The sequence below is a fragment of the Bactrocera oleae genome, chromosome 4 (genome assembly GCF_042242935.1).
Source record: "Bactrocera oleae isolate idBacOlea1 chromosome 4, idBacOlea1, whole genome shotgun sequence".
Classification (NCBI taxonomy): Eukaryota; Metazoa; Arthropoda; class Insecta; order Diptera; family Tephritidae; genus Bactrocera; species Bactrocera oleae.
The window spans coordinates 221,993-232,790 of record NC_091538.1 but is presented as its reverse complement, the minus strand read 5'-3'; the positions used below and the strand labels follow the sequence as shown (position 1 = coordinate 232,790).

General features: G+C 30.3%; 1 protein-coding gene across 1 annotated transcript; it reads right to left on the bottom strand.

Annotated features, from left to right (window-relative positions):
* Positions 1–119: 119 nt before the first annotated feature.
* Elp4 (Elongator complex protein 4) lies at positions 120–2,272 on the bottom strand. Its single transcript, XM_014234729.3, has 5 exons — positions 1,770–2,272; positions 1,679–1,714; positions 719–1,614; positions 427–661; positions 120–370 (listed from the first exon to the last, which is right to left on the bottom strand). Exons 1-5 carry the CDS (start codon positions 1,882–1,884, stop codon positions 285–287), a joined length of 1,368 nt encoding a protein of 455 aa, XP_014090204.1. The 5' UTR covers positions 1,885–2,272; the 3' UTR covers positions 120–284.
* Positions 2,273–10,798: the final 8,526 nt, after the last annotated feature.

Below are 10,798 nucleotides of genomic sequence, written 5' to 3'. Positions count from 1 at the left end.
ATATGCAATTTTAAAATAGGCATTATATCTTTGACAAAGTTACTAAAATTTGAATGAAATTATCTTTAATTTGATTTGTATTAATTTTTATATACATAATTTACGATATAAAACACATATTTGGGGGTTAAAAAACACATTGTGGGTTTTATTTTTTATAATTGCAGACAAAAAAAAATTATGTATATTTGAATTTTTTATAGTTAAGCTGTAACAAATAACCAATCTATTTTTTTTTCCTTTTGTTGAACGAAATTGAATTTGCATAGCAAAAAACAGTGCACTTAAAAATCCATTGAGGTAGCACTGGCTGAAGAGCCACCACTGCAACTAAATGTTTGCATACTTCCTTTGATATCTTCTTGCATTTCTAAAAAAGAAAGAAGTTGGTTTTTATGTTTCTATAGCAAGATAAATATAAATTACCTGGAGGCAAATGAAGCTTTTCAATGACGAACTTCTTTCGACGTAACTTAAATGCTAAATCGGAAGTTTCTGGCATATAGGCAGTAAGTGTATTAACAGCTGTTATTTTGTGTAAATGTATTAGACCACTGTAATTTTTAAAAGCGATGTTGGTTTCATGTTCAGAGCCGCTAAATGATTCTAATTCGATTGCATAGTCAACCAAATTCCGTATTTTGGGAACAAGTGACTCATCCTTTATATAAGATTTACTATTAGTTTCTGCGATAATTATCCACTAATTTATACTTACATATTTGGATATCAAATGCATAGGCATAGTGATAAAACAAACAGATACTGAGTTCCTTACTATGCCTCTTAACACTGTTAGAAATTTTAAAATATTTTTCGGAAATTCTTCATCATACCAAAGTGGCGATCCCAGTGATGTTATACATATACGACAAAGGCTACGATACACCAATGCACTCGATGAAAATTTTTCCTCCTTGGCAAATGATTGAACTAATTTAAGAAAACGTTGATATTTCGAATTATTGAAGATTTTTTCACAATTATTATTTTGTTTTTGGCCTGAAATTGTAGGAATCTGCACAGCATTGACTTGCAATTTAGTTGTATTTTGAATCTCAGGACTTTCATTGGAACTACCAACCAGTAGAGCTGCTGCAACATTAATTCTTTCCTGTTCTAAATCAACTTCTTTGCAACTGATGTTGCTTCCACTGCTGCTGCTCGTCGTATTTTGATCAGTGTCGTCTTTGGACTCTGCATTTGAATCAACCACGGCGAATACATTATCCTCATCACCTAACCCACAGTCATTAACATATGAATTTCCATTCCACAATAGAGTGTCCACAAAGTCTAGCAAATTTTTGTCCATATGTTCCATCAAATTAAAATGGTGGCCTATTTTACTGGGTACTTGTTCAGAATTTACTGGCGGAAGATCATTATAGCGCCATGCAATTCGTAAACCATTTTTAAGGGCCTCATCGTTAGTTTGCTCTTTAGATTTTTCAATTTCCACTTCATAGTCATTGAGTGGTTTTGGCAATTTGCGCATCAATTCCTGTGGATCATCATCCAAACTTCCTAACAAAACCGATTGTCCGGAAACCACTCCCTCCGCGATAAAGTATTTCGCTAAAACCTTTGAAAATGTTACGTACTTATCTTCCTCTATATCATAAAAAGAAGAAATAAAGTCCTTATTTCGGTACATTTATTAGATGATCAACGTTACCAATTAGACATATTGAGCCAACAGGCAAGCCACCTCCTAAAAATTCGTAACAGTTTAACAATAATATTATTTTAATTACTTCATTTTTTACCAAAAATAACATCAAACGATGGATTTCCACTGGAAGTTATTATCTGTCCTGTTTGTGGACTAGTTCGTGTGCCTGGTACTGGTTTTTGCACATGCCGTTTCCGAAAGCTTGACATTTTATAGATTGCGCTAAAAGAAAATTACGCAAAACTAATTTCTGCCTTCACAGTACAAAACTTGTTGCAGAGAATGTTGAATTTGTTATTATTTATTTTAGGCGTTCTCTACCCGTTGTTGTTGACGTTTCAATAATGCAATTTTCCGTTTGGCGGAAGCGTAAAAAATGCTTTAGATAATAAAATCTTTGCGAATTAGAAGCAACACTTTGCTGTTTTTCTAAATTACAATTTTTTTTTACTTTGACTAATATTCTAGTGTTATGACAGTGTATTTATTTAAATCCTTTGTTATTTAGAAATTACAAATCCAGTAATATAGTCTTTTATTTACAACCGTATTCCAAGTTACAAAACATGCTCAAGGCAAATTTATATTGTAACAAGGCTACAAAAACAAAATTTACACTAACACAATATTAGCGGAAAATGTCAAATGTAGCGAGAATAAATTGTGGAATGCATAATAAAATGTCAAAAGCAGAGAACGTGGATTAAAAAAAAAGAAGCATTTTCTGAATTGAGCGCCATCTGGCTACCAAGAGTATATTGTGAGTTTTCTCAGAGAATGTTAATAAATTTATTTATTTATTTAAAATATATGCTTTTGATAGAAAAATCTTAAATTATAAAATTATTAACATTATCTGGAATTGGTTTATCTACAATCAGAGAATGTTAATAAACATAATAAATAAAATAAATTTATCCTAAAACATGTTGCATATGAATTCAAAATTCATTATTAAAAAAAAAAAATAATGCCTCATTTGCAATTACTTTTGCAGCATTATTAACTTATAATATAGGTCATACCATAATTTTGCGTGCTGAGAGCATGTTTCGGTATAAAATCACCTGGATGGACGAAAATCAGTATATTGGGTATATGGCGGTGCCATACCCACTGTTCAGGATTTTTTAAATCATAGATGTCCTTCTCTATTGTGATCCTCTCTACCGATTTTAAGTTATGTGATTATTTGTTACAGTTATAATCATTTATATTTGTTTTTCCCATATCCCATCTTAGGGTACTAAGCCACATGTGCACCAGGATATGTTAATTTGAAGATATTTTCATCATTTTCGAGTATAATTACTAATAAAAAAACAAACGTTATTTGAACAAAACTATTATACTTTGTGCTAAATGTGGCGAGAGTAAAAATAGCAAAATGAGGAGAGCCAGAGCCGAGAATGTCAATTATACTTGTATTATGTATTATCGGGGATAATTAATGATAACAGTGAAATTGGAAATTAATTAAAATTAGCGTATTAAATTAATTAAATATATAAAGTCCCAATATCACAAAAGTTTGAAAAAAATAATGTATTTTAATTTTGTGTTGTTGTTACTGCTATCCAATTCTAGTTTATGGACGCAGCAACGTAATAAAGGCACTTGTGCAAAAAAGTGTGGTAAAAATAGAGTCCCAGGAAAACCTTGGCAGCAGACATGATTCTTATTATACAATAAATAGCAACGAACAAAAAATAGCAACTGCTGTAGAGCAGAATCAAGATGGCAGAGGACACATAGAAAAGGGTAACTCCGCACAGTACTGTGCATGTATTTGGTTATACATATGTACATACATATGTATATCTGCACATTCATAGTTAGATACCTAGCATTTAAGTGTTCTGTGTGGGATTCTCGAAACAAAGAGGTATCCTACGAAGCAAACGTCTAATAAATTACACAACTCTTACAATTGTCTGAATATCCTGCCAATCGGTAATAATGGTCAATGTGAATTGAAAAATAAAGTGAGCTGAAAGAAAAAAGGGGGAAATAACACTACATTTCGCAGAAATAAAGTAGAAAAAGAAAAAAAATTTAGATAAAAACTTTCTTGGAATAAAATAACAGTTTTTTGTATATACTTTTTAATAAAGAAGTAATTGCACAATGCTATATTATGGTATGTTTTTACTGATTGCTTAGAACATTTATTATCTTTGCAAATATATTCAAATACGATAAGATATGAATATGTATACTCGTATGAGTTTAGTTTCGAATCAAATATGTACACACATACATGTATCTGTATACCTATACCCATCGAACTCATTAATTTGAAACATTTTCGACCTTTATTGCTAATTTACAATCAAAAATTATACAATTGCATTGCAGCAGATGTGTTTTGCTCCTCAGATATCCTGCTGTCTTAAGTGACGCTTGCCGATATCTACAGCCTAAATCCTTTCGTTTTCAAACCTTTCTACGATACATAAAGGAGTGTCCAACGGTGCCTACTAATGTGCATGTCCAGTTTAATTTGGAATTTATGTTGCAGAACGAACTGTATGTGTTTGTTCATAACGTTAGAAATCTATGGTTTTTTAAAGGATAAAACTATGCATACCCATGCAGATTATGTACATACATATGTATGTACGGATGTATATTTTCATACATATGTATACAGTAGCGGATTGAAAAAGGGGGTTCAGTAATATTGTAGAATGTGATCAATTTAACATCTTCTATTAAAAGCAATATAGCTTGAAAAATAAAATATTAGCATATCTGTAATATCCCTTGACAGCGACATTTTCTAATTGTGATTTCGTACTAAAATAATATTATTTAACTTTTTGCTTCAGTTGCTTAAGATTTCAAATCGCATCTTTTTAATTTTATTATTATACTCGTTCATAATTTAAAAAATATATATTTTAAAATAGAGTTGAAAATTTTAATTATATTTGTAAATGTGTATCATATCGCAATGAAGTCAAACTTCATGACCCTCCAAGCCGATATCCTTGATACGACACTGAATGCATATTGGTACAAATATGTATAGAATCGGCAGATACATTAAGTAGGTACTTAATAGCGTGGTGAATGTGGTATACCTTCATACAAATGGACATATGTAGATAGGTGTAGGTATATACTCTATGTATGGATTCACTTTGTTATTGTTATCCAAGTATAGTGCTTGACGAAAGTACTTACGATTTTAAATATACTACATACAGACATATGTTAAATAAAATATTTGCACAATTTTGGAATTAGAAAAGACAGGCAAGTCGGTTTTCCTATTAAACAAAATACTTTCTTTACTAAAACTATCGACCACGCCTTCAGACCTACTTCACTGCGCTTGCACGCTCTTATAATTATACCATATTTATATATGTATGTATTTTTCTTTGTTCTCAATATTTTATCTAACAATTTTGTTAAAATTCTGTTTGTTCCAATTACTGACATCCAAGTACCTTATTTGTTATCCTTTTTTAGCAGGTTAAACGCATGCCACAACGAAATAACCTTTAATTAGCGCGGTGAAAGATGTTTGATGTCCCTGTGTAAGAAAATTTTCGTCTAGTGTATTGATGTTTCTTAAAATGTGTTCATGTTTTCTGTATTTCTTTTATTCTGAAAATACACATAATATTAAAAAAGTGGGTGTGGCTAATACACTAATCGCTTAGTTCCTCATCAGCTGTCTATGTATCCTAAATAATATAAAATGAGACCAGTTCGCTTTAAAACTGTGATAATATATAAAAATTCGTGATATAAATATAACTAAAAGTGCATATATACTCCAAATAGAATGTGCAACGTAAACATTGTATTATACGATTTATTCAAAATTCAGTCTCCGAACTTACCGTTTCCGCTCCAAATGATGTTAGGGACCTCCATTTATTTAAAATTACCAATAACCAAAAATTATTTACATTAAGGTTAAGTACTACCAAGGTGGCACAAGATTTTTGAACATTTAAAACTCTGAAAAAAAGCTATTAAAAATAAGCGCATTTATGATCTTGTTTTTTTAAGCTAAAAAGGCTGTAAAAAACGAAAAGGGCTTATGTCTAAACATAGCGAGATATTTTGCGAATCAGTAATAATTTACAGATTTCTAATATATTTTATAGTTTTTCCAAAATCGTTTTAACCTAAAAAAACACTACTTTATTCGGTTTTGGGTTCATAATTAAATTTAAATCACAACTTAAAAAAATTTTATCTCTCTTACCTTAATATTTCCCAAAAACAAAATTAAATATTACAAATAGTTATTTGTTCTTACAAATTTTATAGCAAACTAGATTAGAAACTACAATACTAATAACTTTGTTTCCACAAATGTATTGCACTTATTAGGAAACGCAAACTTAAACTTTAGGCAAATTTGTTTGCCATAAAATAATTTATCCGTCGATACAACGCCATTTTCGGCTTAGAATTCTGCATAGGACCTACCAAGTCTAATTCAATTATTTTGAGACATTCGTCATAAAATGCACGGAAAATGTGGACTAAAATAGAAGCACTTAGAATCTCAGAATATGTTTCAAGTTAATATTTGTGTTTGACAGCGTACCTCTGACTGTAAGCTGATGTGTATGACACTAATGTACATATTAAATGACTACTCATTGGTCACAAGTCAACAAGAAGGACGTGACTAATGAAAATCGTTTCGTATCTCGTTTAGGTTAGTCGTATGTTTTACGATTAAATTACTAAATTGATGAGTTTCACTAAAGAAGCTTAATGAAATATTAATAACGATTTTGACGCATACATATTTTTTACTGAGTATTAGCACGGTTTCTCAAGAAAATAGAGGCTACAGGGAGAAGGTTTGATGTCTTTGGGGAAAATTGAAGTTTGCGACCAGCGAATTCTTTTTATGCATATAACTACTCTTCAGAATCGCGGCAATTATAAATTATATTAAGTATTCGCTTATTCGGAGTTCAACGAATTTTTATATGTGGTTAAAGGTATCAACCAATACCTACCAATGGGCATACGTTTTGAGATAAATATAATCCTTTTAAGTGTGATGACATACTAATCATACTAACTGTGTTTAACATTATTAGAAATTGTAGAAATGTGTAATTTTTACCAATGTATACGTAAAAAAATAATAACTTATCCATATTAACTCCTCGTTCGAGTATCACAATTGAAATATATTATATGTATATACATAGAGCTAATCAATATATTTTTGACGATTAATATACCATAACTATTGTATATTAGTATGGTAACTAAAATAATCACTAAGACTACTTCTCCTTTGTGGTAGTCTTTTAATAAAACTTTATTACGACATACAATTTTCGGTTATTTAGTTAGAGGGTCCGTTGCAGCAGTGACCACAGCAGCCTGTTTGCGTGTATTTGTGATTATCTTGACATTCCGAGTGCACAATCAAATTTTATGTAAATTAAAAATCAGCTACACTTTTCCAATTGTTTTAGTAAATCCAATGTATCATATGTGTGCGTATGTATGGTAAAAATATCCATTCTTTTCAGATCGCCGCCATCTCCCCCAGCACAAATTCGTGTAGTGTTAAAACCATTTCTTAAAGCAATGCCATCTGCATTTATTTGAAAAATCGTTCTGTAAGAACAGATGACAGGAAGTCAAACGACAAATTAAATGAATCCTTGTGCTTCCCTAAAATACTTTAAATAATTAGAGATGAAAAAACGGATATGTAAAAATAAATTAACAACTTGACATTTTACTTAAAAAGACGTGCATACCATTCAGCACTAGTGCGCATGCGCAGCCAGAAAGGATGAGGCTGTGGCAAGAGTCAGTTTAAAAAGGAAATGAAGCCATAAAAATTTAGTATAGTTGAAATTGAGGTATTAATGGTGTTGCTATTGACAACTTTAAAACACATTAATTTAATTTATCAACCAAGAATCTTTCCGGAATGGAACGAAAAACATACACATATGTGTATTGGTATTTATTCATGCCTGAGTTTTGATATTGTTAGATAAAATAGTTATTGGATGATCCGACAGCCTGTCATGTCATTGATTTTATCACTTGAAAATATTACATTCATACATACATATGTATGTATTTGGCAAATTTCATGTAATAAAGCAACAAGTTTTGTTGTCATTTTAGAAACAAGATGCTTACAAGTGTTCGTTTTAAATAACATAAAATGTTTAACTTTGGGGATAATATAAATTACAAGCAGCACTAATTTTAAGATGTTATATATTATATGTTGTGTAAATGTACGTAATTATGAGAACGTATGTGGGTAACGTGAAAGCTTTCAATTTATTCAAAACTTTCATTAAGTTTAACTTAAAAGTTATTACAATTATTTACTGAACTCAAAATTCAAATTATCGTCGACACTTATTAATATGTGCTATAATCTATTGTAATTCTTTAACCAATCAAGAAATGCCAGGTTTATGGAGGACATCGAAAGTTTTCTATAGCAAATAATCATGTAATATTATATATTACGGGTGATATTAACGACGATATATCTTTAGGCTGAAATAATTGTAAAATAGGTTTTTAGTTCCGGGCTTTTTTAATAATAAGACGAACAGTGTCCACACATACTTACTCTCTTTGTCAATACATTTGCTTTTGTGTTTAATTCTGTCTGCTGCTTTTGTTGTTACATTCTTGCCGTTGTTAGAATATGTATTCCTTAGCTTATGTTTTCTATCCGACTATTTGTTACTTCTTCCAGTAGTTGTACAGTTACATTTTGCAAAAATACTTAACGACTTTTTCCTCATCCATTGTAGACATGTATGTGTGGTACGCATTTTTACAGATAAAAGTAAACCATGTTCTGTGTAAATTGAAATTGCCCTTATTCGTTTTGACCAAAGTTGGCAACAAATGAAGTGCAGGGGGTGGTGTAAGAAGAATGGGATTCGCCCATAGATAGATCTCCTTTCGTTACTTCTTTAGAAATCCTTAGGAAACAATTGAGTTCAAAGCACACATTTCTTATTGACTGATTGCCAGGTAACAATTACAAAAATGTTCTTTTTCAATTGTGTAATGAGCAAATATAAGCAGGATATAGTTATATATGAAGAAGCCGTATAGTTTTAAACTTTAAGGTCTACAAGTCTTTAAATGTTTTGCATTCAATAGACATAAATAGTAGTGTTTCTATAATTTGTTACCAAACTGTAACCTTTTTCTTTATCGCTTTTGCTTCCACTTCCACTTGGACAATACCGTTGAGGAGAAGTCCAAGTAACAAAAGAATGGTCTAGAACTATATTGTAAATGACGAAAAAATTAATTTTGTGGAAATGTATGTTTTTTGATTGAAAATATTTAACTTTCCAGATGTAATATTATATTATATCTGTAAGGTACGTAATTAGATACGAGTTGCTATTTCACAGCACTTCTGAGATTGCAATGTAGTCGTGCATATATTTTGTATGTTTGATTCCAAGGATTTTATATTTGGAATTTTATATATACAATATGCAATGGTATGGTTTTATTTATATTCTAAATCTTACGTAATATTCATGATATAAAGTTGCAACTGTCAATAGTAGTTATATACGTAAAGTATATCCGTTTTCACAACTACAAACAAATTACAAATTTCGCTAATTGAAGTAAAACCATACTTGAAACATAGAAACTACTATTACTATTTTTTATTTTTTATCTATTTTTTATCTTCTGATTAATATACTCCAGATTTTATCTGCAAAAAAATATCCTTTCTTTATAACTCCAACTTCTTCCAACTTTTACCTTTTTATCGGAGGTGTAAATACAAGTAATACTGTGATTGTTGCATTGATAGCATTGTGAAAAGGCAAAGGTGGTGGTAGGAATCTTTTGAACTATGATCAATTGTAAGGCGTCAGGATTTGCTCATAAAAAACCAAGATATTTACACGATCATTTTTTCTTCGATCTTGTAAGCCTTTTAAAGGGGTTACTATGAGGTCCTTGCTATTCTTTTCCTTACTGTGTTCTCAATATTCTATTATGTGATGTTTGTAGGTGTTTTGATTTATTGCTTCTTTTGTTTAGCCAACAAAAGCCTTTAAAAATTAGGGTGCTGTAGTAAATTAAATAAAATGATCTTAGAAATAAATGATGAGGAAACGTCGCTTATAATCGTACATTTCTAAACAATTGAAATCTTTCGAATTCAGCAATTGTTTCCATATTTTTTATTTCGAACATGTTATGAGTGAATGAAACATGAACTTCAGTAATATCGAATTTTATTTATGATGAATACACAAAAAACATATATTTTACATAGTACTTGCAAATGCCTCCTACATAAGACAGAATTATTACATAATTACATTTATTTTGTTTTCATTAATTTTGAGTAAATTTGTGATAATTAAATTTATTTAATTAACCGTTTTATGCTTAAAAATTTAGGACTTCTCATTCCTAGTCGACATCAAACCTGAATGTACAAAAGAAATATACCTTGACAAACTACAAAGAATAACAATGATATGTCGCCGAGCATTTAATAGTTTTAGAGAAATACAAGACACATTATAAATAGTTTCCATAGATTGCTTATATGCACTTAGAGGTTATGTTGACACAAATTGCGCCAGCAGTTTAATACACGGATTCTATTTAAAAGGGTTGCTTTTAATCCGCTTACCTCTTGGATTTCAGCACATGTATAATATGTTTTCTGAGCCCATGTTTAAGATTTATTAGTTTTTCTTTCGTTTATTTCAAACATCTTTTATATAATCCCTAATCCTTCACAGAATCTTAATCCTTCCATCAAATGCAAATCTTGGTATTTGTTTTGTCCTTTAGCATATATTATATACCTATGTTTTTCTCATTCTAATTTTAGCAAAACGGTAGGTTTAAAGGTCGCGAGTTCCATTTAAACAAAATCAGTGGTAGTATATATAATATTTATGCTGTTTGCTAGTAAGCACAACATAAACAAATCTGTCTAAATAAATAAACAAACATTAATTTAATTTTCCAATCAATATATACGAACACGGTCGCTCACTATTCTAAAATAGGTTAAGTAATGTTAGTAGTATTAGGGATACAATTTTTCAGTTTGCTCTGCTGACTGAAATATAATTTAACCCC

What these genes read in the sequence shown, in the direction of transcription:
- Elp4 (XM_014234729.3), bottom strand. Translation starts at nt 1,884, where the DNA reads ATGTCAAGCTTTCGGAAACGGCATGTGCAAAAACCAGTACCAGGCACA. An exon ending in TGGCTCAATATGTCTAATTG is followed by an intron (nt 1,615 to 1,678) that starts GTAACGTTGATC and finishes TTTATGATATAG; the next exon opens with AGGAAGATAAGTACGTAACA. An exon ending in AAAGCTTCATTTGCCTCCAG is followed by an intron (nt 371 to 426) that starts GTAATTTATATT and finishes TTTCTTTTTTAG; the next exon opens with AAATGCAAGAAGATATCAAA.